This window comes from Lygodium microphyllum, chromosome 13 (assembly GCF_053477565.2).
Source record: "Lygodium microphyllum isolate KBCC chromosome 13, Lygodium_microphyllum_v1.1.10, whole genome shotgun sequence".
Taxonomy (NCBI): domain Eukaryota; kingdom Viridiplantae; phylum Streptophyta; class Polypodiopsida; order Schizaeales; family Lygodiaceae; genus Lygodium; species Lygodium microphyllum.
In genome coordinates this window covers 46,639,252-46,662,352 of record NC_141147.1, presented here as the reverse complement: position 1 = coordinate 46,662,352, position 23,101 = coordinate 46,639,252, and the positions used below count along the sequence as shown (strand labels likewise).

Genomic DNA, 23,101 nt, shown 5'->3' with positions numbered 1-23,101 from the left:
CGACGAAAAGCGCATAATGCGCGTTAGCGACGATGGGTGCGGGCGGGGCCCTTTTACAAGAAAGAGGAACTTCCAAGTTCTCAGGTCGGACAATTCAAAGCGAGGCGTGACGACGTAAACATGTGCATTTGAAAGCTGGTCACCCCGTCCCGTGCACATATACAGATTGCTGTGTGGGTTTGGCGATCTTCTCCATCTTCTTCTTCTTGAGAGAGAAGCATTGCAAGGTCGCAAGCTCGGATTCTTCCACAAATCTGTGCGTTTCAGTGGAGTATTTGCTCATGATTATGCCCGCAGAGAACAGTGCGGGCACTGTTTTTTTCTTGCTTGTTGCTTCTTCTTCTTCGATATACAGGGCGTCCTCCCATCAACGCCTGAAAAGGCCGCCAAGCAGCTAGCAGAAAGATGGTGCTCGATTGCCATTCGTCCGACTATGTCTCTAATTCCACTGGGATTGCTGCGATGACAGCGGGAGATCATGCAACTGCGAAAGGCCCAGCTCGCCGGAAGATGATCATTGATACAGACCCGGGAATAGGTAAAATTGATTACCATACAAATTTTGTGCTCGTTTCTTTTTGTCGAGAGAAATTTCAAACGTTGCCACACGAAACTCCAATCCTTATGGGCCATAATGTTCCCTCATTCAAGATGAAATCCAATTTTTGAGGTCTATCATGCGCATGGTTCTTCCCGAACTGTATCGATTTATGTGCTTTGCTTGAATGCACAGAGTAAGTAAGACCACACCCTCCAACCTCATTTGATACAATCCCAAATCACTTTGCTCTGTGAAATAACAACAGTATTCATGTACTTCTCATGCATGGATAACTTTACCAGAACTAGCCCCCTTTTATTCGACCGGGAAGGAGTGAATTTTCAGACCTAAAATTTGACAATGAGTTGTGTTTTGCCTTGGAAGGTGTATGTCTGGGAAAATTATAACCCCTGGAAGGAGTAAAATCAGTCCTAAAACTTGAGACAAAGTTGCATTTTTGCCTGGTTAAAATTTTCACAGGTATACATCTTTCTTGGTGGAAAGTTTATTCCTGTCTCCTTTAGGAAACGAGACCCCATTGTAATCATGGTTGTAATCTAATTACTTTTGCTGGGGGTTTTTGGATAAAAAAGGCATCTAGAGGACCAAGGAAGGTGAGGGCTTTAGATCTGGTCTTACAGGACACTTTGATTGTATTCATTGATTTGCATGGGCATGCTTTGTGAACACACATGATGCTGTGGAACAATTTTTCACTGCATTAGGATTGAGTATCTACATGGTGCTGAGATTTGTCAGGAATTTATGCGTCAATGTCAAGAGAGTACTTGGTAAAACCAGTGAATTATGCACTCGCTTACTAGATGTGTAAGGCAGAAATCCTATAGTTCATTTCCACTCAAGACATATGCGAGGGAGACTGCATCTATGAGCTTAGTTAACTATTGATTTTGGCTGCCAGATGATGCCATGGCTATTTTCATGGCTTTCCAATCACCTGAGCTTGACGTGATAGGTCTGACAACAACGTTTGGGAATGCTACAACAACAGTGGCTACCAGAAATGCTCTGCACTTGGTTTGTCTCTGTCCTTTTGAAAATTTGTGCTTAGCTGAAGGCTTTTCAATTCTTAAACAATTTTGTGGGAGCTGCTACTTATACACAGTCATCAGTGTGAAGTGGCAGGATATCCAGACATCCCAGTGGCAGAAGGACGCTCTGAACCTTTAAAAGTGAGTGCTTTCAATGCCTTTTTGCGTGGTTGTTAGATAACATTGTTATTGTGATGCTTTAAAGTTGAGTTCTGGTGTATTACTTTGTAGTACCCCTTGATGTTGTAGAAATTTGTTCTGGTTTGGTGAGTCAATGAAGTTTTTCCCAAAGATTCTTATGTCTAAGTCAAGAAATTCAATGGTTTCCAGGAATCTATAACTAGCAGATTGATTGATCTGCTATGGTGGCATGTATATTTGGTTGGGCTAGGGATTACAGAAAGACTAATTGTCAAGGTGTAAGCAAGAATATTAGTGCTTGAGTCTGCTGTGGGACAGTATCTCACTATTCTTATGACATCGTTGCTTCACAGGGTGGCTGTCCTCGAGTTGCAGATTTTGTTCATGGAAAGGATGGTTTGGGAAATATTTTCCCACCACAACCTAAAAATCAGAAGATAGATATGAGTGCTGCAGACTTCTTGGTAGAGAAGGTGCGAGAGTTCCCCAACGAAATCACTGTACTGGCACTTGGTCCTTTGACAAATATTGCAGAGGTAAGATTCTGGCCAGTTTATGCATTTGAACATGCCACCTGATGTTTAGTTGAGTATGTAGGAATCTTAGCTGGAGTGTGTCGTGTATTACTTTTCCTTTGGCAGGATGAAGCCTGTACTTTTTAATGCTCTATTAATATGGAACTGAAAGGTCACTTGTTATCATGGGTCCAGGCAATACAGAAAGATAAATCATTTGCAAGCAATATACACCAGCTGTTTGTACTTGGTGGGTCCTTCTTTGCCAGTGGAAATGTGAATCCTGCCGCAGAAGCCAATGTGAGTTATCCATGTAGAGTGTTTGTAATACCTTTTCATACTAAATTGGGTTTTTCTTTGCTTGCATTAATGCTTTTTGGTAGCTTTTCATCATGAGAAGTTTGTCACAAACCAGAATAATTGCATGTCAATACCATCTCCACAATAGGTGGTGATATGATTGTGCAATCAGGGTTAGAACATCAGCTTGTTGTGTGAGCCCTAGGATCAAGAATCAGCCTATAGCACTGCCCTTAGCACCCAGTACATTATTGAGGTATCATGTGAAACTGATAGGAGACAGTAAATTCTTGATATTATGGAAAAGAACAGTTGCCACGAGGGTCATGTGCTAGGCTTCTAATGAGAAAGTATAAAGCTGAATTCAGTTTATATTGTTTAGATTGAGTTGTAGGACTGCCTAGTCATTTTGTTTGACCTATTAAAGCTTGTTAGTTAAGACACTGTTGTCTTCCAACATAAATCATGTAATGGTGCAGCAGGCACACCAAAGTATTACATGTATGTGTATACAGCTATAAATGCATAGTCCAAGAAACTAAAAACCATTACCCGCATGGCACGTGATATAAAGCATAGGTCAAGAAACTAAAAACCATAGCCACATGGTACTTAATTTCACTATGCCCATCTCCTTCAAGTCCTCTTTGTCATTGTCCGAGCTAAACATGTACTACAGCCTGTAGCCTTACTACATCTGGCTATCTAGATGCACCGAGCAATAATGCTGCTAATGAGCTTCCATTTGTGACAATGACCTGTGGTCTCCATTCTTCTTAAGAAAAGTCGAGTGGGGATGACACTCAATATGCTGACTAGATATCTGCTGGGCTATGCTCCCTTGGAAGTTCTGATATTACCATAAATGGGCCTTTGTGACCCATGCTTTTGCTCCATAGATCACTCTCATAGTGAGTGCTGTATTGATATCCTCTAGACCTGTGAGTCTCGGGGCAATCCCAAAGGTAGTGTTTGTGAGCCTTCATTGCCATACTACATTTTGAGCATGCTAGTGCAGGTTATGCCAAACCAAACATTTACCTATTGCCAGTGGACTCATGTGTTAATAGCCACAAATCTTCCTTATGATTAAACTTCCTTGAGGCTCCTCTAGACAAACTACGGATTTTTGACACCCTGGTTACATCCACACTCCTATATGGGGCAGGTATTTGGAATCCGAGTCTCTTCTACATGAGGAGACAGCCTTTGGAAGACCAAGATGGACTAGAGAAGGAACACTATGCCAGGTGGGAGCATATGGAAAGACCACTGGTCATAATTTCCTCATGTATGATATGAGTGAATAGCTCTATCCACATGAGATTATCAGAGTTGAGTTGGGAGCATCACCCATGGTGGTTGAGGCCTTGGTCCAGACAGTGACTTTCATGCAGACTATGGGAGCTCCCCCAAGATAGATACCGACATCTAGCCCTACCTCTTCTAGACAGCTAGCAATAAATGGTGACAGACATTGTTGGTATGCTCAGATGAGTACATGGATGAGTTTACACGGGCTGCAGATTGACAGACTATCCCCCTTTGACTATAGCTTGGACACTTGATCTAAGCCAATCAGAGCTGAACCATGTGATCAGAGTAGACATATTGGGGTTAGATATGGAGAAGACTTGGATCTAACCCCCCTCCCCCCATGGCACAAGGATGGCACACCAGTAGACCCACTTCCTCTAGGTATGTGAGGATGGTTTCATCCCTCGACCTAGTTACATGGATACACAACTATCTCATGGATTGGGCATTGTTATTGGTCAGATCTGCACCCATCCCACCAATTGAGGATTGAGACAGGTAGATGGGAGGGTATACAGATAGAGGAATGCATATGTCTACTATGCGATAGAGGGTCAGAGACAAAGGAATACTACATTTGCTGATGCACAGTATATTATGATATATAAGGTAGATACTACTGTCAGAGTGCAGCGATGTGGAAGCGTAGGACAAAGACTGAGAGAGACTGAACACAGAGAAGGGAGAGAGAGAGAATAGGAGAGTGTAAACGCAGAAAATCTGCGGTGTAGTATGCTGTATAAGAGTGCAGAAATACACAAGGGGGCAGAGGAAATATCTGCGTATGTCTCCGACTTGATGACCTCGATCTCCGTTAGCCCGAGCACAGTCTGTCTCAGCCTACAGATCTCAAGATTAGAATCTGAATAATGAATACTGCAGTGAGCCACGAAACCGGCTATAAATAGCCGAACAATAGGAAATAATTGGAGCAAGTCTGCTGCATTAAATGCAGCCGACTGCAGTAAATCTGGTTGACTGTACCAGTAAATCTGGCATCCTGCCGTACTGTAGACGTGTCCTGCCGTACTGTTGACGACTGTAGACGTGTCCTCCCGTCTACCAATTGTCCAGGAAATGAATGTCTAACACCCCCTCTCAGATCATGGACGGGTCAAAAGATTGAGGGATCTGGAATGCTACCGAAGAAGAGCCTCCTCTCAGATCATGGACGGGTCAAAAGATTGAGGGATCTGGAATGCTACCGAAGAAGAGCCTGGGGAAGCGCCTTCGTAAACAAATCTGCAAGATTATCCTCCGTCTTGCAGTACTCCACATCAATGGTCCCATCCAGAAGCTTCTCCCGAATGAAGTGATATTGGATCTCAATGTGCTTCGTCCGGGCATGGAATACTGGATTCCGTACCAAGGCAATGGAACTCTCATTGTCGCACCGCAGAAGAGTAGGACGAGTTTGGGGGCAGGCAAGCTGCTCCAACAATCTGTGAAGCCACACAACCTGACATGTGGTGGAAGATGCAGCCCGATACTCCGCCTCAGTAGAAGAAAGGGCTACCATGGGCTGCTTCTTGCTACACCAAGAGATAACACTTGTACCCAAGATAAAACAGTAGCCTGTAGTAGACCGTCGGTGGTCCATATCGCCAACCCAATCCGAGTCACTCCAACCTGCAAGAACCAGATCTGTAGCATCTGTACCTGCGGGATAAGAATTCCCTAAGTCAGAGGTCCCCCTCAAATACCGAAGAATCCTCAAGGCAGCCTTCCAATGCACCTGTTTGGGTTCCGTCATGGACCCTGCCAAAAGACCCATAGCAAAACAAAGATCAACACGAGTGTTGAGAAGCCAAATCAAGGATCCAATCAACTGACGGTAGCGTGAAGCATCCATCACGGGAGAATTTGAGTTTGAAGTGGCCTTTCAATTCGGATCCATAGGAGTAGTAATGGGTTGACAAGTCTCCATCTCAAAAGTCACCAAGAGCTCCTGAATGTACCTTTGTTGCTGAGAGATGAAAATCCCCCTCTGAGACTGATAAATCTCGTGACCCAAGAAGAAATGAAGAAGCCCCAAATCCGTCATCTCAAATGCCTGATGTAAAGCTATCTTGGTCTCGCAGACCTTTTGTGCATGATCCCCTGTCAAAATCAAATCTTCAACATACAACACAAACAACACACGACCAATCTCGGAAGTGTGTACATAAAGCTGCGGATCGGCCTTGGAGCACCGATATCCCAACTTCAACTAAAGAAACGAGTCAATCTTCTCGTTCCATGCACGCGGAGCCTGCTTGAGGCCATACAAGGCCTTCTCCAACCTGTAAACTTTCCCATCCGAGGATCCAAAGCCAAGAGGCTGCTCAACATAGATCTCCTTCTGTAAGTCACCATTCAGAAAGGCCGACTTCACATCCAACTGATAAACAGGCCATCTCCTATGGCCAGCCAAGGCAAGAACAGCTCAAATAGTCGCCATACGAGCGGTGGGGGCAAAAGTATCATGGAAATCAATGCCTGGGCGTTGAGAAAAACCTTTAGCAACAAGGCGAGCCTTGTGCTTGTCCAAAGAACCATCACTAAGGTACTTGGTCTTGAAGACCCACTTGACACCAATCACCTTATTGTGAGAGGGACGAGGCACAAGAGACCAAGTGCCATTTCTCTCAATAGCCTCAAACTCGGCTTCCATGGCCTTCCGCCAATGATCAGACCGCAAAGCCTCCTTCACTGAAGTGGGCTCTCGATCTTGCATAACACGGGTCAGCAAACAATAGTTGGAGCAAACAAGCTTTGAAGAATGTGCCTGGTTCCTTCGTGACCTCCGCGGTCCATCGTGCGGTTCCCACTCCTTAGGGACCCCCTCGATCCCTGAATCTCAGAGGCTGTCATGGGTCCCCGAGGAGGAGGACGACCGTCGCTCTCCATCTGCTGAAGACTCAGGAATATCCACTAGCGGAAACTCCTCGAGGGTGGCCGGTGGAGGAGAAGACTCTGAATCCGAAGAAAAATCTCCACCAAGAGGCTCTGGCTCCAAAGAAACTGTCTCGGGAGCCCAACTTTCCCTTGGATCTCCAAGGACGGGGTGCTCCTCATCCCCCTCTGTGGCCGATACTTCCACGAACCGCACATCCCGGCTCGTGTAGACATCTTGCTTAATAGGATCAAACAAACGATAACCTTGGGATTGGGAGCTATAGCCAACAAAAACCTATCGTCGGGAAGCTGTCTCGAACTTATCACGCCACGTCTTCGAAATGTGCACATAAGCGTCACACCCAAAGATCCTGAAATAAGAGACATTAGGCTTAGTCCTGAAGTAAGCCTCAAAAGGTGTCATCCTGTCAATGGCCGAAGTGGGAGATCGATTAAGGATGTGAACTGCGGTAGCCACTACCTTGGCCCACAGAAACCGAGGTGTCTGTCGATGCTCCATCATGGTGCGGGCCATCTCGATCACACTTCGGTTCTTCCGCTCCAAAATGCCATTCTCTTGGGGAGTGTTGGAGTTAGCAAACTCCTGGTGAATGCCCCTATCTGCACAAAAACGAGCAAACTCATTAGATATAAATTCACCTCCCTTGTCTAAACGCAAGGTTCAATCGCCGGCCAGAACGGTTCTCCTAAAAAAAAACCCAATCCTTGAAATGAGAGAAAGCCTCTGACTTCAAAGTCAAGAAATAGGCCCAAGTCATCCTGCTGTAGTCATCTATGATTAACATGAAGTACAAGCTTCCTTCAGGGACTCGGTCCTCATCGAGCCACAAAGATCCGTAGATACAAGCTCCATGGGTGAAGTAGACCGCCTAGAAGCTTTGTTGGGAATCGCATCCCGATGCAGTTTCCCACGAATGCAGGAGACACATGGCTGATGGCTCACCACTATGTCCGGCAAGCCTCGGACAAATGACCCTCGTGACGTCTTCTGAAGGTACTTGTAGTTTAGGTAGCCAAATCGAGTAGGCCATAGCTCGCACTGTGTCTGAGAAGTAAGAAGAAGAGAAGTAAGAGCTGAAGAAGACTTCAATTTGTAGACTCCATTCTCCTCATATCCTGTAGACAGAACCTTCCTCGATCCACGATCAAGGACTCGAACAGTGTCACTGTCAAACTCCACCAAGAGACCAAGAGCACAAATCTTATGAACCGAAAGTAAATGATACCCCAATCCTGGCACATGCAACACCTCAGAGATGTGGGTACCACCACGTCCATCTGGAATAAGTTGCATTTCACCCTGCGCAACAATAGACACAGAAGAGCTGTCTCCAATGAGAATCTGCCCACGCGAAGGTCGCAAATGGGCAACACCAAGGGAAGAAGGAGTCATGTGCCATGAAGCACTGCTATCCACAATCCACTCTCGAGCCTGGGGAGCTGTTATCGTAGCATCAGAAGTTGTCGGTGTAGAGTCCTCAATGACTGCTAAGTGTAGAAAAGCAGCTGATGAGGGTGCAGCCACCGCTCCAGAGTTCTTTATGTCCTTCTTCTTGGTATCCTTCTTGTCTTTGTCGGGGCAATCCTTCTTCCAATGACCGGTCTTACCATAAATATGGCAAGTTGATTCTTTCTCCTTGTCCTTCTTGGATTTGTTGTCCTCCTTCTTCTTCTTTTGGTCCTTCTCTTTCTTCTGAGAGGCTTGACCAACCAATGCCTTCGATTTGGAAGCATTCTATCCCTTCAATTGTTTCAGTTCGTCCAAGACCATAGGAACCAACTCTTCCCACCGAAGAGTCGACTCCCGCCCTGAAGCAATAAGAGTGGAATAAAAAGTACCGAATCGTGGCGGCAACTGGGATAGTAAAGTGATCGCCATGTCTTTAGAGGAAATCGGCTTCCCTGCATTTTGAAACTACGTCTGAAGTTGCCGAAGCTTGTTGATGTGTTCCCGAAGCGAAGAAGACTTATTCACGGACAAAATCCGCATCTGCACCTCCAAAGAAACCCTCTTCATCAGGGTCATCCGATTATACATTTGGTTGAGCTCCAGCCATATCTCACGAGCCACCGTCAAGTGCTCGATGTGAGCTATCACGGTTGTGGAGCAAGATAGAAATAGAAAAGATCGAATCCTGGCATTTAATTTGTCCCAATGAGACTGAGCCTTGGTCAACTCTGCACGAGCATTGGAAGAGAGTTTGGACTCATCCCTCACCGAGGGCCTGTTAATCTCCTCCATCACTAGTTTCGCCAAATCATAAGACTCTAAAATGGCCAATATCATCACCCGCCAGACGCGGTAATTGTCACCATCAAGCTTTTGATCCGTTGGAAGAGCCGGTAGGACAGGCACCTTCCTGTCCATGATCGCTTGGAACTCCAAATCAGTCTTTGAAGACATGTTAACCTGCAATACCTGCACAAACGCAAAAGCAGCCCCCTCTGACTGTGAAAACGCAGCCTTCTAGGACTGATTTCTCCGCTGCCCAAACCTTCTTCATCCATTGGAGGCGATAAAAAAGTAAAATCTGCAATGGAAGGCCTCAAATGTAGCCTTCCTCCTCTTCAAACAGCAATAACCTGCAGCAAATTCACCGATTAGACTCCTTTCCCGAACGCCCACGCTCGCTTCAACCTTGATCCGATGCGCAGCCCTCCTGCTCGCCCTCGAAACCTGGAAACGTAGCCTTTCTCCTCTTCAGATAGGTTCTGCCCTCAATCAGTCCATCTTCACCACTCTGATGTCATGTCAGAGTGCAGCGATGCGGAAGCATAGGACAAAGACTGAGAGTTAGTGAACACAGAGAGGAGAGAGAGAGAGAGAAAAGGAGACAGTGTAAACGCAGAAAATCTGCGGTGTAGTATGCTGTATAAGAGTGCAGAAATGCACAAGGGGGCAGAGGAAATATCTGCGTATGTCTCTGACTTGATGACCTCAATCTCTGTTAGCGCGAGCACAGTTTGTCTCAGCCAACAGATCTCAAGATCAGAATTTGAATAATGAATACTGGAGTGAGCCACAAAACCGGCTATAAATAGCCGAAAAATAGGAAATAATTGGAGCAGATCGGTTGCATTAAATGCAGCCGACTGCAGTAAATCTGGCCGACTGTACCAGTAAATCTGGCATCTTGCCGTACTGCAGATGTGTCCTACCATACTGCTGACGACTGCAGACGTGTCCTGCCATCTACCAACTGTCCAAGAAATGACTATCTAACAACTACTGTCTGTTTCGAGAGGGTTTTGGTTGAGACGAATCATGAAGTTTGTGAATTAGATGCTTGGGTTTCTTCCTCTTGGAGCTATAGAGGCTCACATAGACAGAGAGCGATCATTGACTTTTTCATTGCTACACGATCGAGTATGGCACATACCACTACGATTATCACATAGCCTACAGGACTACATCATCATTGGATGTCATCTTTTGTAGGTGTCCCTTTGGATAGAGCAGTGGCACTTAGCCGGTCTAGGCGCCCACGTCCATGTGGACGAAGGCCTAGGTATAACCACAAACAACTTAGAGCCATCATTGAGTGCCACAAGAGATAGATGTCGAGACACCTCAACCATGTAGAGATACATCTTCCTAGAGGGCAGACATCTCATTGATGGAGAGTTTCCTTTTTCTGCTTTTACTTTTAGATCATCGACATGTTTTCTTTTTAAAGGACACTATTTCACTTTTCAGTCCTACTTTGGTCTCATAGTTGTAGAACTTGATCAAGCACTTAATTACAACAATTAATAACCGGACATAAACTAAAATGCACATATTACCTTAATAATCTTGGACAATAGACACCCGGTTGGCCCCAAAACTAGTGTCCCTTTCAGTATTTCTTTATCTTTAATTGCTAATGGACAGTGTACAAGTTGAGATTTCACAATCTTCTTTGCTAATCCAAAAGCCCCTTGTTATACATACAATCAACAAGCAAGTTGGGCTAATTGCCCCTTGATTTTCACCCAAAATTTGCACAAATGGAACCACCGACTGACCAAATGCTATCCCAATTCACAATGGATGGTTTGGCGTCTGAAATCCCTATCAATTCCATGAAATTTAGGTGTTGATTTCAGTGTATGATGCCTTCTTTTGTTGGCACCAGTCCTAAGGTGGCTGCTAAACCCTAATTTCTACAAGAATTTAGGGTTCACAGCACAGATCTCTTTGGTATCTACTAAATTTGGTTGAGATCTGCTCCAAATGGCTGAGAAATGTTGCGATCTATTGAGAATGGGTTAGAGAAGGTGAGAGAGAACCAAGATGAGAGAGAAATCTGATTTTCTTTGCGAGAAAACCCTAAATTCCTTGCAACTTTTAATGCCTATATTTCCGGCTTGGAATGTAGCCTCGCCCACCAAGCATACGCCCCCTCCCCCCCAACCCCACCACCACAAAAAAAAAACACACACATGGAAACATCACGGTGATTGCCTTGGTACCCGACTGAAATGCAAATGGACTGTCTCACAGTAGCTGTCTCAATCCAAGGAACATGCCATTGTCCAAGTTGGTGTGTAGACCCTGCAACCTTTGATGCCTTCTCTCTCTTTTCCTCCTTGACGTTGACTCAATTGCGGAGATAGAGTTTTGGTGGATTCCATAGACTAAGAGGGAGATACTCTATACTCTTTCCTTATTTTTCATTTCTCATTTTAGTTTATCATGTAGATCTAGACATAATTTCGTTTTTCTTCTCCGATGAGAGATGATGATACCGGTTGTATTGGTTATGGTCTCATAGGTCATCCTGGCCTTCTAGAGATGTTAATAGATCTTTCTTTCTTTCTTTCTCTCTCTTCCTCTTCCCCCCCTCTTTCTCTTTCTTTCCTCGACATCCATATAATTCTCTCTCTCTTTCTCTCTCTCTCTCTCTCTCCCCCAACATCAGATTGTCTGATGTATTTAGACTTCATATCAAATCAATCTTAACAAGATGTCAACACAAAATTAATGATAGCATTAACGTAAGCTTTAAATGTTATGAATACAATAATACTTACTGTTAGATTAAAATTGGAAATAATCATAATGTTAACATCAAATGTTAAATCGATTGTCAAGAGGGAAACTCTGATGCCCCTACAAGTTAACGTTCAACTATTGATGACGGTTTGTCATAGCCTCAGAGTGGTAGCTCTTTGGGCTTCCACATCAATACCACAATGCACATACATCTCCTCAACACAAAGCCCGAGTATAAGTATTCGTCAAGAAGCATACCTTTTTGTATCCACTACTCGCAACACGAGTCCCCCGTGCATGCCCCTCTTGCTAATAGTGTCCCATACCACCTTAAATGAGGTAAAAGTGTACTTGCTAGGCATCCGTAGAGCCAAACAGGCTCACTTCTGAGCCTGGGAGCTAGTCACACTCTAGGTCATCATGACCACGTCCCAAAGGACTAGTGTGTGATATTACTTGTCCACACCATCCCAATGTATGGATACGCCCGGAGATTCCAAGAGTGCCGATCACACAATAATGTGCACAATAGGGCATTGAGTCCCATTTGTAGGACTTATCTAATCTAACCTTGAAGTGTCCTTACTACATTTGTACTAAGTCTCTTCATGACCATTGTGACTAATGCTACAAGCACCCATCCGGATGTCTCAAGGATCTAACAGGTGAGATGGGACCTATGGAAGAAGTTGGAATGTCATATTGTGGACGTGTGAGCCGGTTACACCCATCATTAGGAGACTTTGCATACACATTCGAAGTTATATGGACAAGGAAGTTTTGCATTACACCATTGGATGGATGTGATATATTGCTTGATACTCCATGATGTCATTGGATGCATGCATTATATGCACACATGCAAAAGAGTGACTTCCAAAGTAACGAAAAATCAGCTTTCAATGTATCTTGTGTTTGCCAAAAATCATGATGATAGTGAATTAGAGAGTAGTGTATCTAAGTTGGATAAAAAGTATATAGCATTTTTAAAAGAATATAAACATTGTTTCTCATAGCCTATGCTAGTGTAGCTACCACTTGAAAGACTAGAGGATCATCCCATAGATTTAATTTCTAGAAGTAGTCCATCAAGTAAGCCACCATATAGAGTAAGTGTAGCCTAATAAGAGGAGATTATGAGTCAATTATAGGAGTTGTTAGAAAAGGGGCTGATTCTGCTCAATTCATCTCCATATTGCTCCCCTATATTAGTGGTGCAAAAGAAGCATGGGTCACGGTGCATGTACATCAATCACCATGCTCTAAATAAAATCATGATCAAGAATTGCTTCTTGATTTCTTAGATCCATGATGTGATGGATAGATTGGATGGGCCTACTTCTTTTAGTTGTATTGATTTGAAGAGTGAGTATCTTCGGATTCAAATAAGACTTGAAGATGTGTACAAGACAACCTTCATGACTTCATTTGGATTGTACGAGTCCTTGGTGATGCCATTCAGTCTTAATAAGACTCTAGCCATGTTTAATTGAATGATAGATAGGGTCTTTTGGCCACATTGGACATTTGTGGGTACATTCTTTGATGACATGATTGTGCATTTCAAAGAATGAAGAGGAGCATTCTAAGCACTCGGCATCATAAAAAGAGTGAATTCTTTTTGCATAAGATTTACTTTTTGGCACTTATGTTTCACTCCAAAGGTTGATGCTATCCATACATGGCCACACTTGAAAAATGTATACGATGTTTGTAGTTGCTTGGGGCTATGCTCTTAATGATGCTAAGGCATTCAACTTGGGTGTAACAACTCTACCTTTGTGGGACTAGCTACAAACTCCATGTTTGTTACCCTTTGTGATTTAGAGGAGATAGATTTGACATTCTTAGAGCCAAAGCCCCAGTTGGTGGATAGTGTAGCCTCTAACCATATGAATCCACACAGAGAGTGGTTACAGGACGTTCCTTAGAGAGAGGGGGATTGGTCACCATTGGTAACAGGTCTTCAATGATTGTCACGGGGACATGAAATTAAAAGATGATTTAATCTTGCCGATAACATTTGATTAAGAAATGTGCAAGGTTGTTTAGCACATGTGATGCACATGGCAGTTATTTCATGGTAATAGGCCAAGGACCCCGAGGATGCAGTGGGTGTCAAAGGTAAAAGTTGTGATAAGTTACGTGAGCTAAGCTTGGGGGTTTAGTTGGTGTCAATTTTGACCCTAGGATAGTTACTAGTTGTCCAATAAGTGTTATTGATTTGATTAATTAATGCTAGCCTAAGGGTCAATAGAGGTTGGTGACCACTCTAGGTTGCAAATGGCTTAGTCCATTTAATTATGTATGGGCACATTTAATTTTGGGCAGGGTCAAAAGGGTTGGAATTGATTTTTAGGATTATTTAACTTTAAAAATTAATTAAATGGCTGGATAATGTTGAAAAATGGGTTTAGAGGTTGCCACTTGTTGGCAAAAATGCCCATGCAAACAGAGAGAATGTTTTTGAGGTTTGGGGCTCAGCCATTTAGTTAGTTTATAGCCTAGGAGAGAGAGAGAGGGAGCTGTTGGTCCATTTTCTAATCGGAGAACAACAATTTGCTATTGAAGAGAGCCATCTGGGGGCCTCAACAAGCAAGGGATAGCAGGGAGACATCTTCCAAGGGATCGCAACAACATTGTTGATCAGGTGACAACATTTTGGAGGTGCTTGGTAGTAGGTGACCACATTAAATACAGGATGGAGCAGGCAACATGTAGATTTTAGGGTTTTCTTGTGAAGAAAATCAGATCTCTCTCTCTCTCTAATCTTGGCTTTCTCTCACCTTCTCAAGTAATTTCTCAAAAGATCTTAGCATTTCTCAGCCATTTGGAGCAGACCTCAGCCATACTTGGTGGATAGCAAGAGTAGTCTTGCTATAAACCCTAAATTTTTACAAAAATTAGGGTTTAACAGCCACCTTGGGACCCGTTCCAATAGGAGAAGGCATTGTACACTGAATTCAACACCTAAAGTTTGTGTAATTATGAGGGAATTTTGATGCTAGCCCATTCATTGTAAATTGGGGCAGCATTGTTAAGAGGCTTTGGAACAACAAAGGAGATTGTGGAATCTCAGCTTGTACTTATTCCATTAGTAGTCAAAGTTAAAGAAATACTAAAAGGGATGCCAGTTTTGTGGCCAGCAGGATGTCCAATGTCTAAGATTATTAAGGTAAATTGTGCATTTCAGTTTATGCTCAGTTATTAATTGCTGTAATTGAGTGCTTGATCAAGTTTTACCACCCTATCCGAAGAGGAAGGTTGGTTTTAGTGATAGTTTGTGGTCTGGCCACCATCCCTCTTATTGCTAGATTGGCAGGCCATAGGTCAATTTTTGTGGTCCTTATGTTCAAATTTGGGGTTTATTCTTCTTTTTGCCCATTCTATTGCACAAGTAGGCACCAAGATTGTCATGTTGGTGTGTGGGTTGAGGATGAGACGGTAGACCACCAGTGAGTCTCTCTAGTCTAGGCTATAGAAGGTTGGGATGTGTAAGCTTACGACCCTTGCAACGAGGTCATTCTTTGAGTTAGGACTTTTATGACATGTCCAATATGTCCACTTGCGCAATGAGGCATTGTGACATGCTAGTCATGTACATCTGGTCGAGGGATTACCAAATTTTGGGTATGCGTATTGACACCTTAACTCTGTTGCATACAAGGCTACCAACATTGAGAACCTCTTACATAAGGTGTATTGTTGAGCCAGTACTCCTCTTGAGCTTGTTTTACTATTGATGACTTTGTTGAGAAACCACTTCTTCAGTTTACACACTCTTGAGCTTGTTTATTATTGATGACTATGTTGAGAAACCACTTCTTCAGTTCACACACTTCATTTTGGGGTTTTGCATTGACAGCTGAAAAAAAGATTTGTGTCTACATTTTGGCCACTTTTTCAATGGGCGCTCACACAACAGTGCGTCACCCTAGACAGCTCATGCAATCACTTCATTCATTCTTTATCACTCTTTGGCCGTTCTTCACCCATCTTCCTCTGTCATTAGACACCCTACCCTTCTCTCACTAGCCCCTTCCATTGCCCTCACACCCCTTCAAGAGGACATTGCCGTTCGTGGCTCGTGGTTGCCTTTACTCTTCCTCTTCTACTTTAGGTGCCCTATTCCATTATCAAGCATTGCATTTGGAGCATCTCATACCTAGCATTACCATCATGTGCTTGGCATCAACACCCTTTTCGTTTAGGCTCCACCTTCACTTGCGTTTTTCGGTTTGGAGGCCTTTTTGTTGCTTGATGTCATCATCTCTAGCTTGGTATCAGTATTTTAGCCTCTGGGGGTAGTTTACATCACCAAGCATTTGTGATTTCATTACTCGTCTATCATAGGGATTGCTAGGACCTGCGTTTTTGTAGCATGGCTCCTCCTCCATCACTTGGCGTTACTTGCCTGTCATAGAGGCTACTGGGACTTGCGTTTTTGTAGCCCAGCTCATCGTTCATCATCTGGCGTCATCATTATTCACGTGGCGTCAACATCTGGGCTGCTCTTCTGTGTTTGACAGCTCCAACACTCTCGGATTTGCGTTTTATTGGCCAGGTCACTCCGTGGCATCAGAGGAATGCAGTCCACTCCCTCGACAACCGATGATCATCTTTCACATCCTTGACAGTATTAGAGGTTTGCGGTTTGCTCCCTTGATATCTCTCCTTCACCTTTCAAAGATTACTTCGATAGCCCACTGCTTGGAGGACTCTGTTTCGCTCACTTCACTATGGAGATTCCCATAGGTACTGCTGCCTGATATAGTCAATAGAGTGTAGTTATCTTTTGAGCTTCGGCTCCTTTGTATCAACTTTTCTTCTCATAGCATGATCTAGTGCATCATCACTATGTTCTTGTGTTTTTGAGTTTCTCTTCTCTCTCAGTGCTTGCCGTACACACTTTGTGTTACTCCTTGCAAACCCTATTGTCTCTTATTTTGACATGGTGTCAGAGCATACTTGTTATTTTGACATGGTATTAGAGCATACTTGCTATTTTTGACATGCTATCAGAGCGTAAGAGCTCAAAGAGCTAAAGACCCTGTTCATCAGAGAAGGCAAAGATAAGTTGCGGGTTTGGTATCATCTATTGATTTCCCCCTTCATTTCCGCTGTATCACCAGGAGACAAAGATACCCTTTTGTTTCTCTCCCACCCACCCACTCTTTTATTGGTTGACATTCTGGTGCTATGACTTCTCCATAGGTAGATGGACAGACCACTTGGTGCTTCTGTTTTGGCATCACCAGAACCCCCACTGATGCTGCCAACATGGACCTTTGCTCCCTACCCCCCCAAAGTATATGCGTCTTTCCCCAAGCACTCGTTGTCACCTCTCCCTTTTGGGCCATAGAGTTTATTCTGCACTAGCTTTCAGACTTTTATGCCCAAGGCAATAAGACACATCTGATGCACACTAAGCCCTTTCGAGCCACACCTTCCAATGATTACTTTGATAGCCCATTGCTTGGAGGACTGCGTTTCGCTCCCGTCACTGTGCAGATTTCCATAGGTACTGCTGCTTGATTCAGATAGAAGAGTGTAGGTATCTTTTGAGCTTCGGCTCCACTGTATCAACCTTTCTTCTCATAGCATGATTTAATGCATCATCACCATGTTCTTGTGTTTTTGAGTTTCTTTTCTCTCTCAATGTTTGCCATACACACTCTCTGTTACTCCTTGCAAACCCTATTGTCTCTCTACATTGTCACTTATTTTCACATGGTATCAGAGCATACCTGTGATTTTTGAGAGACTTTTCCGGTTATAGATGGGTTTTCTTTTTTGAAGGCCAATTTAGAGGCCTTCTAGCTCTTAGTGATTGAAGGAACATGATAGAGAAGAAGTCTACTCACAGAGTTTGGGCTATGAGAGTAGTCAGGGTAGAGAGTCCACCTTGCATGAGTATGGGCAGTATTGTTCTTTTCATTTTATTCAGGTGGAGTATGTGGGTGTTGACACACCATTAGAGAATGGTGCGGTAGAGTGACATACTAGGATAGTGTTGAAGGTGGCCCATTCTAGGCTTGAGCATCGTGGGATACCTTGTTCCCTTTGGGCTGAGGCTATGGCCATTCCAGTTCACTTCTGCAATCACTTTCCAATTGTAGCTATTACAAGCTTGACTCCTTATGAGTTCTCACTTTTGTGTCTTCAGCTATGATGCTTAAGGAGAAGAGGGAAAAGTTGAACTCAAAGTCTAAGCTTCACATCTATATTGGCTATAGTCACAGACTGCTTGTGGCTATTGGCTCTATCATCTATGATTGTCTCTAGGCAAGTCAATGTTGGCTGGAATGTTTTCACAAGTCTGATGGCCTTCAAAGATCACAGAGGATACAATGTTTGTAGGGACAAAATCATGGTTCACTTAGTGTGAACTAGACCTTATGCATAGGATTATGAAGGATAGAGAACCTACTTTAGTTGAGAAGGCTTTCACATATGATAATTGACACTATGCCATGTAGGGTCAGCTTGATTCCATTGGGTGGAATCACACCTACAAAGGAAGGTGATTGGGGTCAAATCTTGGTCAAATGTCTATACAGGCTGTTGGGACCTTGGACAAGCGCAAAGCTAGGCCTATTGCCAAGAGTTTTGCCTAGAGGCCCAGCATGGACTATCTAGAGACCTTCGCCCCAACAGCTCAGATGTTGTCCATTAGGATGGTCTTGGCATGGCTGACCATCATGGCTAGTTCACTAGATGGATGTAAAGTACTTGAATGGTGAGCTTTAGGAGAGATTGATGTCAAGCAACTGCTAGGATTTTGTGTCCCAAGATTAGAGGATTAGGTTTACTGCTATCAAAAGGCCCTCTCATTTGTAAGGCAGGCACCCCGAGCTTTGTGTAAACAGATAGCATTCTTTTTTCTTGACCATGGCTTTTGACTGTCAGATTATGGCCTCAATCTTTACTTTAGATGGGTTGGTGACCTCTGTGATCTTTTATGTGGATTACTTGATTATAGAGGGAGCTATGGTGAGTTCATCCACACTAGAGAGATGCTGAGCACAAAGTTTGAGATAACAAATCTTGGTCTCCTTCACTTTTTACTTGGGATGCTCACTTGCATTTTCATCTCACAACAGAGATATGTGGCTGAGTTGCTAACAGCATTTTGTATGACTGCTTGTAGGCTGATTTTGTTCCCCCATCGACCCAAGGTTCAAGTTGTCCCATTACACCTCACATGCAGTGACATATGTCACTAGGTACATGCACTTAGTTGGGTTATTGATTTGGCTCGTTTATACTTAGACCATATGTTTCTTATGCAGTTGCCATCTTGAGTACTTTCACATAGATCTCTCTTCCGCCTCATTGGCACAGGCCACTTTGCAGGTTTTGTAGTACTTGTGTGCCGCCCTGATATGTGATTTCTATGGAGAGGGGGCCTCTCTGATAGGTTGGACAGATTTAGATTGGGTAGGTGACGTGCACTTTTGGAGGTCCACCACAAGTGATTGCTTTACCTTGGGATTATGTTCTAGTTTTGGGGGCATCAAGTAACAGCCCACAACTGCTCTTCTTCCATGGAGCCAAAGCATAGAGCTGCTTGTGCGATAGCACAATATGTTGTTTGTACGTGTTCGATATGCTCAATGCCCCACCCTCGTAAGGTGCCACCAATGATCCATGGTGCTCAAAGTTGTAAGGCCCTCATTATGAGGAGAAGCCATGTGTGAGCATGGACATTGAGTGGGTCTTGACTTGTATGTCAGATGAGGTTTATGTGACCGGATGGCAAAAAGGTGACCTTTGTGGATCTAGCCTTTGGGTTAGATAGAGTAGTTGTGCTGGTAGCAAGTCGAGGGAAATGCATTGAGTTGCGGGGGGCGTGGGAGTTATCAAGGGCCCCTATTGTAAGGCCCTCATTATGAGGAGAAGCCATGTGTGAGCATGGACATTGAGTGGGTCTTGACTTGTATGTCAGATGAGGTCTATGTGACCGGATGGTAAAAAGGTAACCTTTGTGGACCTAGCCTTTGGGTTAGATAGAGTAGTTGTGCTGGTAGCTCAAAGTTGTAAGGCCCTCATTATGAGGAGAAGCCATGTGTGAGCATGGACATTGAGTTGGTCTTGACTTGTATGTCAGATGAGGTTTATGTGACTGGATGGCAAAAAGGTGACCTTTGTGGATCTAGCCTTTGGGTTAGATAGAATAGTTGTGCTGGTAGCAAGTCAAGGCAAATGCATTTTTGCCTTCTTTCACACAACACCCTCAAGCTCACTGCAGGTACAGCCTGTAGCACACACGGGCTGAGCCTTGTATCAGCTTCCTTTCATTACTCAGCTAAATCTCTCTTCTTTCCTTCAGTGTTTCTCATCTTGCTTGGATGCCTCCTCTTTTTGCAGCTGCTCTCACAGAAACTGCAAATTATTCACTGGTGAAATGTCTTGGGGTAAGGCAGACCTTCCAATCTGTGTAAGTTATCAGCAGTGCTTCAATTCCTGCTCTGTGAAGCTGTGATGCTAGCATGGCTATGCCTTGTCACCTTCTACCTATGGGGCACTATTGTGGCTATACCATGTCGTACCCTATGGTTCACCTATCATAGCAACTGTGGTGTTGACTGTGGAGATCATTTTTCAGTCTCTGTGCTTGCATACTGGAGGCAACACTTAAGAGTGTTTTTACTTTCATGCTTGCTTTCTGAAAAGTGTAGTTTCAGTATAGTATAGGTAAGAGTCCAAGGTTTATGCAGTGGTTTTATAACTGTTGTTGGAATTACAGATTTATGGTGATCCTGAGGCAGCTGACTTGGTATTCACAAGTGGAGCCAATATTGTTGTCATTGGTATCAACTTAACTACACAGATTATACTCACTGGTAAAGGTTCCTTTCAAGTGTCAAGTTTACAGACTTCAGAATGTTGAGAAGTAGTGGTTATGTTTCAGAGGCCTTTCCTATAAATTCTTAAGCCAAAATGAATATGTTTCAGAGGCCGATCTCTGTGAAATAAGGGATTCCAAAGGACGATTTGGAAAGTACATCTATGACATGTGCGTCTTCTACAAAAATTGGCACTTTGAATCAGATGGGCTTGAAGGTGTGTCTTCTTTCTTTTAAAAGCTCTGTTTTGCCTGATTTGCAAGAATGCTACTATTCTTTGTCAGGAATATTAGCAATAGTCCAAATATCATTTATATATAGTTAGTCATGACTTGTTTTGGTGTCAAGTGCAGGCATATTTCTTCATGACCCTGGCTGTCTTGCTGCTGTTCTGGATCCAAATCTCTTTACTTACAGGAAGGGGGCTCTTCGAGTTGAAACTCGAGGGATTTGCATTGGTCATACATTACTTGATCTTGGACTAAAAAAGTATGCAGTGAATTTCTTGTCATATTCTGTTCAAAAATGCTTGCTACATCATCTCCCTTGATGTGACAAATTGTAGTATCCTATTTTGTGGTGTATGATACAGCACCAATGACTTTCAATATCAATGGTGTTGTTTGTGGCAGATGGAATACCACCAACCCCTGGAGTGATCAACCACAAGTCACGGTTGGTTGGACTGTGGATGCACATGGTGTGGCTTCCCTTGTTAAAGAACGATTAGAAAGGCCCTGATTAAGGGAATCCTGAACTCTGTTGCAAGACAGTAATAGTCGGACTTCAATTTTCTGAGTTTGTGGTTTCAAAAACCATAAGTCAGGGCTAAGATTGTAAATGAAAGCGATGAAATTCTGATTCTTGACAAAAATTGTATCTCTTGTATCATTTGTTTCAACATCAATTTAAATGTGAATATGCTAAATACATTTTTCTTCTCCTGCAAAAAGTAGTACAACTAGCGAATTGAAAGCTGGTCTATGAAGAACAGTTTTGACAGTTTATGGAGGATGCACAAATGTCCAAGAGTAAAAGGAACATGACTAAGGTGCAGTATAAATTCCTTATGAATATAGACAAGCACCTTAAATTTTTTGAGGACAACAGCTGTTTCTCTGAACTAAAATAGCTCGTTATTGGCTGCTGATGAATCTGTGGGGGATTAGCTATGCTCTTTATTTTGTTCTGCATAATTGCCTTTCTGACATAGATTATGTTATGTATCATTATGCCTAATTGATTGGGTTGATATATTACTTTAAAAAAAACAATGTAAGAAACTACATTAATACTAAATGTGTACAGCTTTACAAAGAGCTGATCAGCTTTTTAAGAAAATCTCTAACAGCTTAGAAAGAGCTAACTTTTCTAGTCAAAACACCAATAAATAAGGCCATTATGCACAAAAGTAGCCATGTTTCTCAAGTTCTTATGTCTACCAAAAATAATATCACTCCTACAGTTCCAAATAGACTAGCATATAGCAACTCTCAAGATGGACCACACCTTATTAAGGCTGCTCATTCAGGCCCCACCTATCATGAATTAGTGGTGCAAACCCAAAGTCTTCATAGCTTCATGGGTTGTTGGCACCCTTGCTTCACTTCCATATTCTCAAAGAAAGTGTTTTATCCTCTTGTTCCCTCCCGAAAAGGCATAAGAGAGAGATCATTAGCTACTTAACCTTGTCCTTGGTATCTTGTTAGCTGCAATTTTCCATTGCATAAGATTCTATTTGGGAGAATGAGTGGCTCTCCAAGTTGATTCTAACCTTAGTCTTCCACATCTTATTAATTCCTTGTCTTTGAAGTATCTCATCAAGCTTTATCCTTCTCTAACTATGTAAGCTCAAGCTTGACAAAATCTTTGGTCTTAAAGGTCAATTGCAAATTTATCTCTTTGATTGACCTAGAACTTGATTTATTGTTGACAACCCTTAATGATGTGGGCTAGCTTTCCATTTTTTGAATATGGTCCTCCTATAGCTAATCCTTTTCCACTTTGTTCAACACATGCTCCCTTGCTACAGTTTCAATGTCCTCGAAGGTGAAAGAGCCATTATCTTGAAGGTGAGACTAACTTCGAACACCTTGATGATAAATGGATAAAGATGTTGCGTTTACTACTTGTAGGAAAGAAAAATTTAGCAAAGGCTTTGGATTGAAACCATATATTTTAAGGCAAATAGACATCAAATTGCCCACTAAGGAAACCCTTCCACTTGAAGTTAGAAAGAATGCCCTTCTTGTTTCTAGCTAGCTATTGTGCCACTTCAAATTGTTCAAGTTTGTCTTAATCTTCTTACAAAACGATCTCCCCCCCCCGATCGCACTCACCACTTGTGGTATTTTGCTTTCAAAACAAAATTTTCCCCCAAGTAACACCATTTCACTCATCAATTGTGGTAGTTTGTTCCCATGATGTAAGCAACATCTCCCATGTTTTATGGCCATCTCCTCTTTGGCAATTGGATCCTCAACCTTCTAGCCTCTTCTTGTAAAGGCTGT

At 43.1% G+C, this 23,101-nt stretch overlaps 1 protein-coding gene across 2 annotated transcripts; it reads left to right on the top strand.

The window, feature by feature from the left end:
• Nucleotides 1-10: 10 nt before the first annotated feature.
• URH1 (uridine-ribohydrolase 1) lies at nucleotides 11-21,519 on the top strand. Of its 2 annotated transcripts, XM_087691038.1 has the most exons (10): nucleotides 11-538; nucleotides 1,464-1,579; nucleotides 1,675-1,734; nucleotides 1,924-2,010; nucleotides 2,088-2,270; nucleotides 2,445-2,549; nucleotides 20,492-20,588; nucleotides 20,701-20,808; nucleotides 20,945-21,080; nucleotides 21,224-21,519. In XM_087691038.1, the coding sequence occupies exons 1-10, from the start codon at nucleotides 406-408 to the stop codon at nucleotides 21,330-21,332; spliced, it is 1,134 nt and encodes a 377-aa protein (XP_087547164.1). In that variant the 5' UTR covers nucleotides 11-405; the 3' UTR covers nucleotides 21,333-21,519. The 2 variants fall into 2 exon arrangements, with proteins under 2 accessions (XP_087547164.1, XP_087547165.1); XM_087691039.1 differs by lacking the exon at nucleotides 1,924-2,010 and having other exon boundaries at nucleotides 20-538.
• Nucleotides 21,520-23,101: the final 1,582 nt, after the last annotated feature.

Bases quoted from the DNA above. Each gene is read 5' to 3' on its own strand.
- URH1 (XM_087691038.1), top strand. From the start codon at position 406: ATGGTGCTCGATTGCCATTCGTCCGACTATGTCTCTAATTCCACTGGG. The intron at 2,271-2,444 runs GTAAGATTCTGG...TCATGGGTCCAG, and splicing joins CTTTGACAAATATTGCAGAG to GCAATACAGAAAGATAAATC. The intron at 20,809-20,944 runs GTGTGTCTTCTT...TGTCAAGTGCAG, and splicing joins TGAATCAGATGGGCTTGAAG to GCATATTTCTTCATGACCCT.